We start from the raw sequence: 18,741 nt of genomic DNA on the forward strand, positions 1-18,741 counted from the left end.
ATTGTTGGGAGTCGTGTGTAAAATGAAAAATTGTCTGAGGAATTGAATGTTCCTGGTTTTAAGTCATGATTAGGGTTTTAAGTTAGGTTTTCAAATCAAGGTTAGGGTTGGAGTTTCACACAGATTTGGCTTTCAAGTAAAGGGTAGGGTTTCAAATTGGAAGTTAATGTTTCAAATTGAGGTTTCAAGTCAGGGTTAGGGTTTCAAACTGGGTTCAGAGATTTACGACTCAAACTCTTATTAGGTTTTCAAGTTAAGGTTTCAAGCCAGGTCAAAGCGTTGACAATAGAGTTTCAAATATATCAATGTGGAGTTTCAAGCCTGGAATGGGGTTTAAAACTAGAGCTATGGTTTCAAATTAGAGTTTAAAACCAGGGTTTGGTTTTAACGGTACGGTTTGAAGTATGGTTTCAAGTCAAGGTTGAGGTTTGGGTTTCAAAGTAGCATTTCATGCCTGAGCTAATATTTCCAATATGTTTTGATATTTGGCTTTAACTTTCAAATGGTGGTCTCAAATCAGGATTAAGCTTTCAGGTTAGGGTTTTAAACTAGGGTTACAATTTTAAAACAGATACTGTAATAATATTATGGAAGGGACAATCTGTTAAATCTAATTGTACATCATCATCATCATCATCATCATACATGATTGCTTAAGCAGATGAGATACACAAACGTGCCAAGTCGGCCCTGCAGAGCGGGGCGCCCCTGGAGCTAGAGAGCCCCACAAGCCCCTCCCCCCTCAACTGAGTCATTAATCAGTGTCCAGACACGCACATGCTAATGCACTCTCCCGCCACGCCGCTCGCCTCTCCAGCAATTACAAGCCCGGCGAGAGGTGAGCGCAAGGTGAGTGCGATTTCCGTCTCAGGTGCCCGCTTGGCGGGGAAGCGGCCCCTGCGGTGAACGTCGGGAAGCCTTTTAAGGCGCCACCATTGATTTGTACGCCGAGTTGGCATGCTGTGATGGATGTAGCTGAGTGGAATAAAAAAGGAAAAATATGGTAATCAGAATGTTTGTTTTCAGCCTTCCAGCATTCGGGCTTTTCAATTGGTCAAGCTTTCAAGGTTTTTATTTGTATTGTTCATTTTGAGGGTACACGCAAAGTTTTTCATCATGATTAATTCAGTGTGACTCCTCGAGGTGTGCACAACTTGGCCACCGGGGGGCAACATAATGCAGTCTTGCAGACACAAACAAAGAGGAGTTTGGCGTGGAAATATCTGTTCCATATGGAAGCCCATCTATGACCTTTTCCATTATGTGTTAGCATTAAGCTAGCGGACTTTGAAGCTAGCATTTTATTGGTTTGGAGTTGTGTCCAAGTGAAATATGATATAGTTAACTGAGTTCAAACTAACTTTGTTTAAGCTTTCAAGGCTTTTTATGTCAAAGTGGAACTCTTAAGCAATCCTTTTGTAGCTTTTTTTTTTTTTTTTTTTTATCCAAGCAGAGCAATTGCTGTTTATGCATAATGTGCAGAAGTGGAAGTAGATACCTAGCGCTTGCTCTTTGCTGATTGAACAAGGAGCCTTCGTTCGACTTGCCATAGAAATAAGAACACACGTCGCCATTTTCTGCTTTTCCAAGCAATTGCACTATCAGCGTACTTTTAAAGTGTATGCACGCCCACACATCAGCCGGATGGAAAATGAAGAGTGTGCGCTGCAACTTTGCAAAAGTCGTCCACCTTCATCTAGTGTTTTTGTCAAAAAGCTAATCAGCCAAACATATTGTTCACTCCAGAGGATGTATTGTAACACACACACACACACACACACACACACACCAAATCGAGAGAAGAGGCTTAATCAGCCAGTACAAGTGAGAACACCTGTGCGTGAAGGACTTGCTGCGTTCTCATGGGAGCAAATAAAAGCTTGTGAGTGTGTGTGTGTGCTGTATGTGAGTGTGTGTGTCACCAAGTGTGAAGCTTTTGACATCTTAATATTTAACTACGTCGCATTCCATCCATGTTTGCATTGGAATTATGCACAAATTCAGTAGTTCTTTATGAAGGAAAAAGTACGTTTTTAAACTTCATACTTGCTATTTTGATCATAATGTTACTTTTTACTTTTTACTTAATGACAGAAATTCATAAGAATTTAGCACTTCACGATTAATTTCTTTGGACAGAAGATACAATACATGCACTCTGATTTTTTTTTTTAAAGCAACTTACTTCTCAAAGAGACCAAAAACCTTAATTCAGTTTTTGAGGACAGTCAGAGTGCCTTAACTTAAATTGCCCAGTTCAGTTCTTACTGGTGCAGAGAAAATTAAATGTTTGGATTTTTAAGACCAGCTAACACAACATTGAGATTGAGAACAGCTTCTAATTTTCATCCTTTCTGTTTAGTTTTGGATCAAAACGAATTCAGAAATTAAAGAAATGTTCTTTCATAAAGAACGTTTGATCTACTTTTGGTTACTACCTTTGGCATAGAAACGCACAATTTAGAAAGTGGCACCCCAAAAAGGGGGAGTGGCAGAGAGTAACAATGAAACAACAATTAGATTTGAAGAATTAGAAGTTGAAGCAATGGTAGCATGTGGCACGCTTTAAATATGGACGCTTGCTAATAAAATGTGATGATTTGCTCAAGAATGCGTTGCCTGTAATTAAACTAAAGCAAACGTGATGAGTGTCACCATCAGATTTTCCCGTAATGGACTTTTAAACATTTTCAACACTTCAGAAACAGCTGAAGCCATCTGATTGTCATGTTTTTCTATTGTGTCTTTTAGACAAAACGGAGGGCAGACATGTTATAAAAACATGGTGGCTTCAACGCCATCCTATCAAGGACAAGAAACTTCTTTTTTGTTTGGTTTTGCTTATTGCGAAAAATACGTTTTTTGACATGATAAAAGAGCTTGAGTTTCTTGTTGCTAGACGACCTTTCATTTTATCTCTAATTACAGTCATTTTGATAAAAAAAAATCATATTTTAAAAGTGTGTATTAGTATTTCCCATTAATGGATCCATTAAATATGGTTATGCCACTCGGGTAAGGGAGGTATTTTTGCACCATAAATGCATGTCAACCATCATCGAGTGTGTTCAACTGTTCATCTTTCAAGACGTGTTGCCATGATGATGATGATGATGATGATGATGATGATGTCAGCAGCGCTAATGGCCTCCCAGTGCCTTTCATTAGCGCATTCTCAGCGCAAACACGTGCACTGATTGGAAAACGAGGGCCGATAATGATGCTTGATAACATGAAAGAAAGCTGTTGAAGTTGCGAAGAGCCTTTTCGCCGCTTCTCCTCGCATTGAATCTCGGAGGGGCTGTTTGCAGCTCTACCTCCACCCTCAGTGTTTGCTTTGTAGGAATCCAACAGGGACTGATGGTGGCTACACCGTGAGTTTTTTTTTACCGTTATACCCATTACAGCCACAGTTTAAATAGTTTCAATCTGCAGTGCGGGATGGCGCCTTGTCTTGCATGTGAGGCTCACCTCTCAAAAGGTGTGATTATTTTATTTTAGGTTAGTTTAGATTATGAAAAAAATCTAAATGAATAAACTAAAAAAATAGCAAACTACATTTTACGTTTGCAAGATGGATGTAAATTAACTCTAATTATAGCAAAAAGTAATTTAATACTTAATATACAGTATAATTTAATAAAAACAAATTTACGAAGTAATTTATGACAGAACTAAATGTAAAAAAACAAAACTCAAAATAAAATAAAAACAAACTATGACAAAAATTTCTAAACTATTATAACCCTGTTATGGAGCTGTAACGGAAAAACATATAAATAAAAGAAACTACCATCGTCCCTTGACCGCAACCCATCGAAAGGTGAGCCTTCCGCATTCAAATAATTATCATGCAAGACAACGCATCAACCCACACTGCAGAAAATACCATCGGAGCTGCAGCTGCCACAGGTTTAAAGGGAGAAAAACTCCTGGTGGAACCAATATCATGCCTGACCCCTCTTGAGAGGCGTGCCTGGCCTGAGCGTAATATCTGCTGACTGACAGTTGAACATGTTCACAGGCTGTGTTGTCGCATGACGACGCTCGCGCGGACCTGCCGGTAGCGGCTGCATGCTGCAGCCAAAACAAGACGCTAGTGCATGTTGATGCCGGTGACAATAAACATGATAGACAGCGCGGCAGCCCGGCTGGCTACGGGACGTTTCAATAACAGCGGAATAATTTTCATTGCATGAGGCATCCCTCAAAGTTTATGAACATCAGCCCGCAGTCATGTTCAGCGCGTTTGGACCTCACTGCTGCTCTTGTTCAATGAAAACAAATGGAGATTCTTTAGTTTAGCTTCAAATCAGCAGAGGTTGGAGTAATTAAGTGCCGATGTCTTAACATTCAAGTTACAGTAGCAGTAAAATTTGAACAAGTCTGCACGAAATTTAAAAAAAAGTTGAGTTAAGTCATTATTTGTTAAGCAAGAATGAAGTCATGTCCTAAATTTAGCAGCATATAATCACACGTTAGCCACGTTGCAATTAGTACAGCAAAGCAATTCAGTTTTGTTTATTTACATTTCATACACAAGGTAACTCAGATTCTTTCACATAACAAAAAAAAGACATTTAAAAGCAAAGCAAAGAAATAAAAAGTAGCTTGTGTGCAGCATAACAGCTAAATGTCGCTTCACCACGTTTGCTTTGAAATCTGTGCTGTCTGCCAACCTCAGAGCCCTACAAGGTTTGTTTTCAATTAAAAATTCTTGAACGTAGACCTAAACTATTCAGTCATTTCTAGACCAGTCACAAAGCTTTCAAATCAATTCTACAGCTGACTGGAAGTAAGTGCAAAGCCTTTAGGACAGGAATAATACCTTCTGATATCTCAGAACGAGCTGCAGTTTCTGCATTTGCATCAAAAGCAGCCTCACTATCACTTTTTAATAGTCCCAAACTAGTCTCTGTATTTTCTATCACTTTATTGTCTTGAAGCTTCAAGACTCTGTAAAGTCCAAATAAATTGTCTTGTAATGTTGACACACCACAGAGAAGAGTATTGTTAACAACCCTGCCAGAATCAAATGATTAGAAAAATCGCCACATCCTCTACTTCAATAGCGTGAAAAATCAAGCCATTGTCTCCCTGCTCTCAGTCACTGTGAGTGTGTCTGTTGAATGCTCTGAAACCACACAACTGTCAATCAAATGGCACTTCTGAAATGAAAAAAAAAATTGCAACTTTGTCTAACACCTTTCTCATGCGGGCACATAACTAGGTTGAAGCCGCAAACATATATACGCTTAAAGCCTATTTCCACGACGCGACAACGGGGCGCTCTAAAGCGGCTACGAAAGTGTGAAGTCCCTATCCACATGCTCGCTGGCTTGTTTTTTGTTTTTTAACCAAACACTCTTTTCTCCGTGACATGCGTGTAGTTACACCTTACAACGGTGCCTTTCTCTCCGTTATGCGCACACACTCATGGCTGACAACAGGGCGCTCTAAAATGAGCAATAATCTTCAACAAGGATAATGCATTTAGAAGCAAATCTCTGAACTAACTTAAGAATGTCTTCAATATTTGTCCCACTAGTCTTGTGTATGAATTTGACATAACTTACCTGACTTTGTCTTTCTAGTGACAGACAAAGTGCGATGCTATATTTGTCGTGTTATCAGTCTCGGGCGACCCACCTCGGCAAGACTGCCCTGTCATGTACACAGTCTCTGCTTCAAAAAGGCTTTTGTTGTTTTGGGTTTTAGGCTGTTAGCGTGGATGCTATTAGGACAGAAGCAAAGTATCCCATCCTGCCTCCCACCGCGGCAGGTAGGGAAGTGGGTTACGTTGTTATCTACAATTTTCTATTTTCAGCAGCGAATTAATGAGACGTGTCTGGTTGTTTGCAGCGATTCTTTTTGTTTTTCTCTTGACAAATTGTGCGCTGAATGTCGGAAAATCACACGAGGGGCACAGCGACGTGCCCGTGTCACTGCGGGAAATGTAATGTTTATTTTTTGACACGTATCACAGTGAGCGACATCGTCTGGCAGCTTCATAATCACTTGAGGAAAATTAATCAGTGTTTGCGCTCCCATTTGAAGACACTTCAGTGTTTTTTGTTGTTGTTATCTACGCCTGTCAAACTCAGCTGCATATTTGGGAAATTACATTTTCACAGCTCAAAGGAAGCAACACAAAGTGTGCGGGTCATTAGATGGACTTGGAATGATGTCAATATTTAAAGAAACACAGTATGGTGCTGCCGCCTCATTTTCTCGGGAACATTAGCAAGCCACCCCTCCCCCCACCCCTAACCGTCTTTTAGATTGCCTACTTCTCAAGATACTCTTTTTTTCAAATGAAACAAATTAGCAGTTTACTTTGTGTCCAATAAGCATATTCAAAAGCTGTTCAATGATATGCACAAATTCAAATTATCATTCACTGCAGTAAACATTTGTATCATTCCTAGACACTGCCACCCACTGGTCAGCTGTCAGAAGAATCACAACTTGATTAGCTTTTATTGTTATTGTACCACAAGGTGCACCAAAATGGAACAGACGCAACATTGAAAAACAAGAACCATCGGGTATACGGAACGGGATTCTGCCCCGTTTTTGCAGATATAGCATATGGGATGACAGACTAGCGTCCACTGTCTTTGTGCTCCTACGTACAGAAGAAAACCATTTTTGATTGCTGACCGCTGTAATGAGGTTCATGTGGAAGTGTTTGTGTCAAAGTGGCATCAGTACATTCAATGCAATACAGCGGATGCTATCCATCTATCCTCAATCGTTTTTAACATCTGAATGTGCCCCAAATGCTCCACAATCAAATGCAGTTATACTCTTAAAGAGGAATGTCTCCCCTGTGATTCAGACATGTGTGATAAACATGTGACAAAGAAAATCAATGGCAGAAATAAACACAGCATCTACATTCCCAACATTTAACACTCAATGGTGATATATGTCTATTTTGGTCTGCACAAGCAGCATTTTCACCCGTGTGTGATCTCCTCCCCATAAATTAAAAAAGGAAAGAACTACGGGGGCAACAACAACACCAGAAAATAGTCTCTTACCTCCAGTTGAAAGCTGTCAATCCTCCTATTCCCTTCCATTAACTAGCAAGAAAAAGTTTTAAGGGGCATGTTGCTGAAAAATGAAACACATTCTGCTCAATTTGGTCCAATTTCCCATTGGAAATAACCTTTATGGACAGTGCTGGCAATGTTTTTAGCAACATTTTTATACAGCGTTACCTCCACAGATACACCACGCAGAGTTAGTTGCAGTCAAGGCCAAATTTGTCCAATTACGATATGATATTTGAGATATGCGAGTCGATTGAGTTTCAGCCGCCGAGTAAATTCAACTCTTAAATCAAGGTACCAATATATTTCTGTTATTCATACAGTCATACAAGTCTAAAAAATAACAATTACCTTTGAAAGTTCCATAATGAATCATACAAAGCCTATTTTTAAACAGTCTTAACTATCACACTCTCACTCTAACAGCACATCTCACTGGTGTCCCGAGTGGCTCATCTAATGTGTTTGAGGCTTTTTCCCATGATGCCTTGTTGACAAATCAATTTCCATTTGGACCGCCATGTCTCCTTGTAGAGACCTACAGTGTCTATTTAGTAAATAGCCCGCGTGAGCTTGCTTCAAGCTGTTTATTGACGCTCCCTGTTCAAAGTTTTACTGTAAAACTAACACAAAAAAAATGAAGAGAATTACAAATTGTATATTGAATCAAACACAAAGGCGGCTATCTTGATGCCAAAACATACAGTAATTCTCCTCCATGTGTAGGCATAAAAAGCAGGATTAAAGAGTTTGTGACATTCAATAATATTCAGCAAAAAACTAGGCTGATCTTAAAGTGCTTCCTGTTATCGTTCTTCTTCTTTCAAATCTACACTGGGTCAAACTAAGTACTGTGTCGTCAACAGTGGAATTGCACCCAAAATAAATGAGAACAGAACAAAATAGGGTTATAAACGCATATACGCATCTTTCCTCTCCCCAAAAAATGTATTATCAGATCGGTAACATCACAAGTATTTTTGGTTTCTTCCAATCTAATCCATGTGTATGCGTGCATCATCAGACTGCCCCCTGGAGGCAACGGTGCGCACAACAGAAGCAGCACATATTGACTTACTTCCATACTGTATACCGTCCGGAGCTATGTGGCGATACTTCAAGGTAAACAACTAAAGCCAACGGCAAATTATACTTTGCAAAATTGTCAAGAGGAGGGATGACGCCTCGCACTTTCAACATGTGCAATTTGATTAAGCATCTGAAGGAATTCAGTTAGCGACGTCCCTCGGAGAGACCACAACTGCTCGAGAAGACAACCCACGGCAGTGCTGGGGCCTTAATAAAGTCTGGTAAAGTGCTTACGGCAAACAATGTCAAGAAGTTTTGTGATTATGTGTTTAGTGTACTATAAGAAGTGGTAGGCTATACCGTGGTGATTGAGATATAAGTTTAAATCTCATATCTTATATCTTAAATCGTCTTTCCCCATTGAAATAAATGGAAATGTCAATCCATTCCAAATAAAACAACAAAATTGTGTGTATTAAAAAGGAATGTAGCCCTTTATTTAAAAAAACAACAACATAGAATCCACGGTATGGAATGTAAAGTATCAAACAGTTTGTACATCTTGATTAATCATTGCGGATCCATCTGCTGTTTTGTGCCTTGGCCACCGGGCAGCAGTATAATACAGTCATGCAGACACAAATACAGATGACTTTAACGATGACCGACAAGCCTCAATAAGTTGTAGCAATATTATTTATTTTTCACCAAGAATAAATATAAGCCTCTCAATATTGTTTCTGTCCACATGGTTATTGCACCCTTGGAGATATCCATTTGTCAAAGCGATATATTTAGAGGTGAGCACTTCCGTCTCCCGCCGGTGACGGCCGGCCATATTTCCGGTCAAAAATACACGGGCCGAGCACCAACTGAAGCAAGTTTTTGTCTGTCAACCCGGGTCAGTACAGACGGCCCTTCTCAGTCCGTGCATTTTTTTCGTCTTAAAGCACTGCTCAAAAATGTGGGCATCGGTCAACGACGGAAAAATTAAAGTGCCCACATCTGCATAGAACACTGCCACATAGACGCTATTCCTTAGCCTGTCTGTGGTGTTTATCGTACGGTGTCAGTATTTTAGTTATGTCACTCGTATCTCAAGGCACTACGGTATTTGAGTATTTATTTATTTTTTAAATTGCAAGACGGTATTGGCGAGTACTCAAAGTGAATACTCTGAAAGAAAGTTGTACCTGTGTATCCCTAGTGTCTATGATCCGCATATACAGTATAGACACTTGAGTGAATTTATGTCGCCACTAGTTGCACTTGGCACCTTAAGGGTCGCTACCTTGAGTGTGAAAACAGCAATAATGAGTGCAAACAAATATGAGTGCCGCTCGTCCTTTAAGGAATTGCTGCAGACGATATGTTTACATTCACATAGTGGCTCGAGTGTATCGTCCCCGGAATGCAATCCGAGCTCACTTTGCGGCGAATGAGTCTTCTTTAATGTGACAGCTCGTTTCTTCCCTTCGGCAGCGCCACAATTCTCGCAAGTGTAGTTGAGTTTAGCATTACAAGCATCCAGATCCATACGTACCTTCAGAGCACCTGAAGCATGCCGATGTCGATTCTGTTCGCGCAAGATAGGCGATGTATTTTTAGACAACGCTATCTGCTTTTTTTGTTTGTCATCTTGTCAGCGAGGTCATGCTTGTTGCAACAAAAGCGACATCATTAGCTTGCGAGCCAGGTGGCACGCGCACCGGCTCAAAGGCGCTCGCTCCATAGTGCATGTTCGGAGTTGGTGGTGGCGTTTCCATGGATACCAGTAACCCCATTATTATTTCTACATCAGGGCATGTGTGAATGATGGTATTAACATGACTTGTTTCGAGAGGATTCTAAGTTTACACGCGCAGCGCTATTATTATCGACTGTGGACTACAGAACTGTATTTTTCTACAGGAGCCCTGGGAGAATATTTACCCACCTCACATTTTAAAAAGGCGAACTCTAACCATCACGTGACTTTTTCTGGGTATTCCTATGATCATTTTCAGCAAGTGTAGCAAATTTAAGGTGGCTCCCCGTTGGTGTTAATTTCGTTAACGAAAACTAAATTTTTCACCAGACTAAAATTAGACTAGACTAGGCTAAAACTTTCATTAAGAAACAATAACTGCGACGAAATCAGTAGGCCTATTCATTTTCGTCGACTAATGAGGATGAGACGAAAATGTAATTCACTTTATAAAAACTGGACTAAATTTTACGGACATTTTAGTTAATGAACAAAAAAACGAGACGAAAATGATATGATTTTGTCAAATCTCGTCTCTGCTAATCTGTGACACTGTCATGGTGACACATTCCCTTTCAAATCTGCAGCAAGCGAGTGCAACATCCACAAACACATGGAACAGACAAGAGGTGGATTCAAGGTGAACGGTAAAAAAAAAGAAAAAAAAAAGGAAACTATAGTATAACGTAACATTAATCCAACGGCTATAATGTTTGAACAATAATGTTAATCCAACCGCTAACTAATGCTGGCTAATTTACAACCTCATTGCACGGCGCCATAGTAGCCTCTTGTTGATATACTGTAATTGTGCGTGAAGTTGTTTTTCATCAAAAAGATGAGAGAAAATTTTATGTGAAATAGTTTTAGATCCAAAATGTTCAACAACGAATACAATTACATTTTCTTGGACTAAAATAAAGACTAAAATTTTAGATTTATAGTCTACTCAAAGTTAACTAAATAAAATCCGGATGAGGTTGACTAACTATGATAAGAACTAACCAGCGTGATTGAAACTGGGCTAAAACTGAGACTACATTTTAAAATGGTGGATAAAATGAACACTACTCCCCATTGCCCAGGAAAAGTGCTGCTGTTCACCTCATAGTCTGCCAGTACTTAAGTGTATATTTTGTTTTCGTGGCTTCACTGGCTTGTTTACTGTTGTACTAGATTGGCCACAACTGCGGGCCAACAAAGATGATTCTGACTCTGATTCCATGTCAGTCCAGGGAGTGGCAGGTGATCATTTCCAAGTCTGTGTCAGCTAGAATAGGCATCATCCAGCCCAGACCCCGTCGAGGATAAGCAATAACCAAAATAGACCGATGGGCCAAAAGTTTGGGTTCGTCGTCCACCTTCATAGGCTTCAGTGTGGTGGTACAATAAGAGTTTGATGAGAATTTGGATCTTGGATTTTGGCCCGATCCAAACGAGCGTTGACCAGCCTCAACGGGATTATCTCCAATTCGCTCCCAAATGAGACGTGTTTTCTGTCCCTTCACGCAGTTTAGTGTTTTGATGAATTTTCACCGTATGTTTGTCGGGTGGCCAGAAGCTCCAAACAAGTGTTGTTTTGTTTGGAACTGCTGGCATCCTTTCCTCAGTCAGTGGTCCAAAATGTAATTAAGCCCTGAGCAACAAGCGGCGCAAAAACTGTCTTGGAATTGCTGCATCTATTGTTGTTATTCATACAAATGAATCGCCTTTTTGAGAGCTTCGACAAGCTCAATTTTTGCAAACACTCTTATCTACGTGAAATCGTATGTGTGTATTTTCGCCAGTTCTCACAAAATTTTTGGGACGTGTCTATCATAGGACGTACTCAAAAGTACGATCCATGCCTTAAATTATTTTTATTTTTTATTTTTTTATTTTTTATTTTTTTTTACTTTTACAGGAGAGCTCAGTATTGTTCATTCGATTTGACATCATCATTGCTCTCCTTTTTTTTAAAAAACAAACAAACAAATCAATTAAAAAAAAATTAATAAATGTTTTTTTTTTTTTAAATATATATACATATATATATATACATATACACACATATATATATATATATATATATATATATATATATATACATATATATATATATTTTTTTTTTTTTTGATACCTGCCTTAAATTAAACAGCAAGTCAGCCGTCTTGGGCTCGCATACTGACTAATGCTGCATTCGAGGATGGTCAGAAGTCGGATTTATCAGAGTTGGTTTTTCCCAGTTCCGACCTGAAAGCGTTCAAAGCAAAAGTAAACAACCAAAATGGCGGATAGTAATAAATTGTTTTTTTATTTTGGTCCTCAAAACTCATTTTGACCTTCAGCAAACTTACCTTCTCGCAATGTTGCTTCATTTATTGTTTTTATCTTATTATATAAGCATTTCATACAGTTCAGCAGTTCACCGTATAATGTCATGCAGGGAGATAGCGGCATACTGTCACGTACGTTGTGTTACGTGAAGTTGCGTCGAATGTTTATGAATGAAGAAAGCTCGTTTTATACTCGAGTAAATTGTGTTTTACCATTCACGGTGAGGTCACATTGTATTCTGTCCGTGAAGTCGGGGTACTTTTTTTTCCTGACTTTGCAAGTGGGATTACCGAGTTCAAGGGGGCGTTCGTTCCCTTACACACTTTCTCGTTTGAAGTAAAAGAAGTCCGACTTACGACAGCATTACTCCCGTTAAAGCAGCTAAATACCTGACAGCAGAGGTGGCAAATCCAGGTCCAGAAAGTAAAAACCCTGCCACAGTTTGCCTTTAGCCCCTTGTGCTAGCTAGCGAGATCCCTAGCAGGTAAACGAGCACCCAAGGAGCTAGCTAGGGAGCTCGCTAGCTAGCTTGTTGGGCTAAAGCACAACTGGCAGGTTTTTACTTTCTGGACCTGGATTCGCCACCTCTGCCTGACAATTGGTCTAATAGTTTGGTGTGGAAGTTTGAAGATCATTTCAAGGATTTACTGTGAAAAAGCAACAGATGATTCTGCTTTTGGTTGCCTGAACTTTCCTGAAAACGAATTCACAAAGCACTCATTGTTATTTTTCATGTTGTGTCGAAGGTGTACTTCAAGCGGGATGGTGAGCTGATCGAGGTGATCTCTTACATTCAGCCATCAGCCGGCGAGCAGGGCGGCGGCTCGGCGGGGTTCCAACGAGCCAGGCCGCTCATAAGCCGGGACCTGGACGAGACCAAGCTACAGCGCTCGCTGTCCCTGCTGGACCCCGAGAGCCGGTCGGCGCGTTTGTACACGGAACGGCCGCAGCGCGTCCACACTCAGGGCCTGCAGGCCTCGGAGCCCAGCCCCGCCACAGAGGTCATTCCGGAGACGGTGGTGAGCCGAGAGTTCCCACGCTGGGTCCACAGCACGGACCCCTTGTACTACTTCAGCCACACGCACATCCCGCAAAGCGACGGCTCGGTGGTGGTCCAGGCGCGGCTCACGTGGACCCTCAACCCGCAGCTGGATAACGACGCGCTGTTCAGCTGCGAGGTCAAACACCCGGCGCTCTCCATGCCCATGCAGACCGAAGTCACATTGGGTAGGATGTTTTCTTTTTCTTTTGTACTAGCATTTGTGCAGAGACGCAAACATGACGTGGGGGCAAAAAAATGTTATTCATTACCGTTCCTTTTCATCGTTTTGTGCTTAGGTTAAAACCATGTCTAATGTAAAAAATATTGCTTTGCGCCATCTTGTAACCAAGGGATACAGTGAATCCCAATATATCACTGCTTAGATATTCCAGGCGGTAAAATGTGCAATATATCTAGACTCTAGGGTTGTGCATTTATTTCTCCACAAAAGACGATTCGATGCGGTCTTTGACACGCGGCATGAGAAACGATTCAAGGACAGTTTATTTTTTTTAAGTTAATTTTGATTAATCGTGATTAATTATGGAATATTAGGCAATTAATTAGTGTGTATATATATATATATGTGTGTGTGTGTTTATATTGGGGTCTTTTTTTTCCATTTTAAATGACGCAAGTAATTAACTGATTAGAAAAGGGAGGATGATCGTGTGCAGTGGATCAAAAAATGTTTATGTTTTAATGTCCTCATAACAATGTCGAAAGATTTAACACATAACAAGTGGTCTTTAAATTTGGCAGGTAAATCTTTTTGATAAAAAGCCTTTTAAGCGATTAATCAAAATTCAAAGATGTGATTAATATGATAAAAAAAATTAAGCATTTAACAGCTCTAATATATATATATATGTATATATAATATATATATGTAGAAATAAAAACATTCACTTAACAACCTGCGATAAAGTGGTGGAGTGAAAGTTGAACCATGACACATTTTTCTTTTTTAAGAAAAAAAGAGGCTCCATGCGTTTCTCTCATTTATCTCCCGCTTATGACTGCGTCTTTGCTGGTCCTCAGAACAACTCTAATCTGATGCCGACTAACTTGTGGGCAGTATTTTATTTTAAAACGGCTTGGTCAGAACCATCAAAAAGGCCAAAACAGGTGACAATACCGCTTAGGTGCAGATTTTGGAGTTTAAGTTCCGAATGCAAAAACAGAAAAACTCTGCAGTGACTGACAGGCCAATTCACGGCACTGTCTGCCGCCAGATTGAGTTAACGTGCCAACGTTATTGAAAAAGTCAAGCTGAATTAGAAATGTGGGAGGACAATTCAGACACAAAGTTCTCACAAAGCTGTTCAACCATTCTTGTTGTTTTTTTACATCAATTTATTTTCAAAAGACAGAACAAAAGCAGTGGGGTATTTCTTTTCATATCAAAATATCAAATAGAATAAAACAAGAAGAAGCAAACAAGAGTCAAACTTTAGGGTGGTTAAGTATTGTTTTATTTTTATTTTTATGTGTTATCCTGGAGATGAACGCACGAACGCCTTCAGTTTTTTCTCTAAACTAAAAACAAAGATGGCTCCCAGCATTTCCAATTAACACTTCAAAGGCGAAACGTTGGCGTCATTCTTCTGCACACGAGCGTCGTGATCCATGAGAAGCGAACATAAACTCACGCTGAAGACACACTTCTGTGTACCGTACGAGATGCTCTCCAAAATCAATACCATAACATGGGAACGATGCTGCCTGGTAATCTCCTTTTTTTTTTTTTTTTTTTCCATCGAGCGAGCGCAGGAGGTAACATCTGCTCTTGTTGCATCACTCTCAAGTCCGCCGTTCACTTTTTTTGCGCGCCAAGAAGAGTCCTTGCCAGATCCCACGCGTCCATATCTGGCTAATTAGCTTGACTCTATAGAGTCTCAATTAGTGCAGGAGGGACACTCCTTTCTGTTGTCGAAGGTCCGCGCTGACAATGGGCCTTGGCAAAAAGGAATTGGGCCTTGGCAAAAAGGAATTAGGCCTTGGCAAAAAGGAATTAGGCCTGGCACAAGTTTGGATTGTTCACATTGTCAATCTATCAGTTACAACTTTTTGCGAGGTATTCACTTAGACACAGATACTTTTAAAATACTTTTTATTAGGAGTGTCAAAATGAGTGCATTCATTTTGAGTTAATAGTTTTCCTTTAAACGCGTGATTAATGGCCGCCTCTTACTGGGCAAATTCCAGTTGCAACAAAATAGACATGTCCACGTCAAAATTTTGGCAGTAATAAATGGAATAATAATGTATATATTAGTGGAGAGTGGAGTCAAATTGTAGTTAACAATTTTTTAAATGTGCAGAATTTTTTAAAGATGAGATTGTTCTTAATATGAAAAGAAAAATGCACTGAGCTGTCACCAACGTCTTACAAATGCAATTATGCCTGCTAGTGGCAAAAAAACTGACCTCACCACAAATCAATATCCCTCATTTTTTACAGTACAGTACATCTTTTTAATTTTAACTCAGATTTATGAATTTTTATAAAATGACTGTATTAATGACTAAAAGTTGCGGCCATATTTCTATTAGTTTAACATTTTTCCACTTTTATGTTAACAAGAGAATGAAACTTGGGGGTAGTGTACATTTTATTGTACATTTAGAACAGATCCAAAATTCGCGATAAATCGTGAGTTAACTATTGAAGTCATGTGATTAATATTTTTTTTAATTATCACCGACACCCCTATTTTTAACCAATTATTAAAATGTGTGAGACAAAAAAAACTCATAAGGGTGCTCATATACAGACTTACAAAATTGGTAATGATGTCCATTTCACCTTACTGGAGCCCGCTTGGGTCAAATTGTGTGTGGCAGCTTTGCTCTTTTTGATAAATGATTAAATCACATCTCCAACGGGACAAAATGATTTTATTAATGACAGCGGGCGAGATTTTTTTTGGTCCTGTTGTTGTTGCTGCCAGGTCTTACTTGTCCAGCGGGAATCGCACATCGCGGAATAATTCCTGGCGGAGAGCAGTAGCTGTCAGCGTCCCGTCCCCACCAGAGAGGAGAAATGTAGTTCATCACATGCAAAACTGACTCGGCAGCGTCAGTCAGAGCGCCAACGACATGAGCTGTCTTCATCAGACTGAAGCACGGCACAGTAAATATTTTAGCAGCTCGCTCCCTGCAACATGGATGATTAAACCCATGACAAACCCGCGGGGGGGGGGGGGGGGGTAGGCCACAAGACGACTAAAAACTCTTGCTAAATGTCAACTCCGCTTTTATTTTGACAAGTTGTTTGAAGCCGTTCGTTTGTCACCATCGTGTTCCTCATCAGACGTTTGATTTTCATATTAAGAGGAAAAGGGAATAGAAGATGAGCCGTTGAATCCCAGTGCATTTGGAACGCCAAACACGGCTCGGCACACTTTAGCAGAAGAGAAAACAAAACACGCCAGTCAAAAAAAACCTCCTCGGTCAAGGATGCAGACGTCAGGATTGTTTGGCTACGTATGATGAAAGTTGGCTTTAAAATGGCTTCTATACAAAGAATTGGACTTCTGCTGTGCCTGCTCACCAACCTTGTATGAAATCCAAATCAATATTTTATTATGTGAGGAAATTTGCCTTTCATCAACAAATTTGCCACTTTCAAAAGTCGCCTCCTTCTTGTTCATTTAGTAATCGTGATAAAGAATAGGCTTTACACAATCAGAATTTTGGAGCCGATCAACAATCAGCGATTTTTCATAATGTTAGTGTTGTGGTGTTTTGACATGTGGTATCACAAACACCATCGTTTTAAACTGTGAAAAAAATGAATGTCGACTTTAAATGACAATAATAACGACCACTCGCATTTGTCGTATCTGTGACGTGAAGTGCAAAATACGTGCGCTGTTTAACTCCCGCAAGCTGCTCTTGGTAAGGAAATGAATTGGTGGTCTTTTGCACGGCCATAAGTGATAAATGTTTCAGCGAATATATTAATCATCACAAGAGACGGAGCGACATTCTGACAATCGAACCAATGTTGTATTACACTCTTGAATATTCATGAAGGGCAGCGCGCTTGCCATATAAATGGGACGAGAGGCTGACGCCGACTCGGCCTCGGGGTGTTGGAAACTAGCGCTCCTCCTCCCTCACATTTTCACGCTCGCTCCTGGATCCTGACCACGAGAGTTCAGGTCGGCGGCGGCCGAATATTTAAATGGGGCTCTTTTTGAGCAAAGGTTTGCAATATGAACATTGTTGTGAGTCTCATTCCATGCGCCGGGTTCAACTCTACCTCACGTCGCCGATGCTTTGCCAGGCAGGGATAATCAAAGAGCAGATGCTCGGCTCCAGATGGCGTTGGCATGTGAATAGAGGATGAGAATGTGTGTATGTGCGCGCGCGCGCGCGTGCGTGTGTGTACGCATGCAGCTATTTGTGTTTGTGTTGGCCACTCATCAATACGTCTTATCTGGTGGCTTTAGTGTTCCCGCTTGGAGCCGTGAAAGGAATTACATGGCCGGATTCACCTGGATGGAGCCGCCGCCTGATCCGGCCGTCAGTCAGGCATTTTTTTTTTTTTTAAGTTCCTGCCCCTCTCGGCTTCTTTTTCTTTAACCAAGCCGCTCATCCAGTAAATGCGACAGGCTGCCCTCAACTTTTGCTGCCTGCAGTGCAGCTGGACGCACCTGTTGATGGGCAAGGCACACCTGATGCGGGGCCAAAAAACGATGTATTTTGGGCAAGCGTGAAGTAGCGCGCACATGAAGGAGAGATAAAGAAACACTCCATTCTTTGAGTTCAGTTCAGCAGACAGGAGCAGCAGACGCAATGAAAACTGCAGAGGCCCCAGAATTGAACCCTGTGGAACACCATATGTTCGTTATACATGTGGATTCATATTGCACATTTACTCAACATAGTTAGTATGAAGGGATTACAATTATAAAGGAATTACAGGACGTACCGTCACAACAGCTGCTATTGAGCGCGGCAAACTCCCGACAGCACAGATAGGCCAAATCATGTAGTGTAATCACCTGCAGCCAATGATGGCCAAGCGTGGGGCGTCGGGTGTGTGTCTTGACCTCTGCCGAGCCCCTGAAACCGAATCACCGAACACCTGGGCTACAATCGAACCCAGGTTAAGAAACACCGGTTTAGACGTATTAGAAGTGTTTTTAGAGGTTTTTTTTAGGCTTACTTGTTAGGGTTAGATTTTTTTTTCACCTGTTCTCGTCAGCCCGGTCCCTTGTGTCAACCAATCAGCTCCTTTCAGCCACTTGTGTCTTGATTTCAACCTTTAGTCACGTGCTTATGGCATGTTGCTTTTTTTTTAATTTCGTTTAATATTTTGAATCTTCGTGTCTTGTTTTGCTTTAGATTTTGAAAATTATTGGATTTTAGATTATACTGCCCTGCTACTTGGGTTGGGTTGGCTTGGGTCCTGCACTTTTGCCTTTTATCATCACACAAACATAAAAATAAATATTCAATTTAAAAAAAAAACAATTTTAATATTTAATTTTTATTATTTAATGTTTGTCTTTTACGCGATTCAGCCGAGTGGTCGG

The 18,741-nt window shown here is 40.5% G+C and overlaps 1 protein-coding gene across 4 annotated transcripts in view; it reads left to right on the forward strand.

Moving 5' to 3' along the window:
* Positions 1–18,741, forward strand: part of igsf21a (immunoglobin superfamily, member 21a) — a 171,670-nt gene that overhangs the window by 135,068 nt on the left and 17,861 nt on the right. For all 4 annotated transcript variants that reach the window (XM_077573678.1, XM_077573679.1, XM_077573681.1 and 1 more), the window contains one exon: positions 12,897–13,377. In XM_077573678.1, the coding sequence (XP_077429804.1) occupies positions 12,897–13,377 (481 nt within the window). The remainder of the gene's footprint in view (positions 1–12,896; positions 13,378–18,741) is intronic.

The sequence above is a fragment of the Vanacampus margaritifer genome, chromosome 8 (genome assembly GCF_051991255.1).
Source record: "Vanacampus margaritifer isolate UIUO_Vmar chromosome 8, RoL_Vmar_1.0, whole genome shotgun sequence".
Classification (NCBI taxonomy): Eukaryota; Metazoa; Chordata; class Actinopteri; order Syngnathiformes; family Syngnathidae; genus Vanacampus; species Vanacampus margaritifer.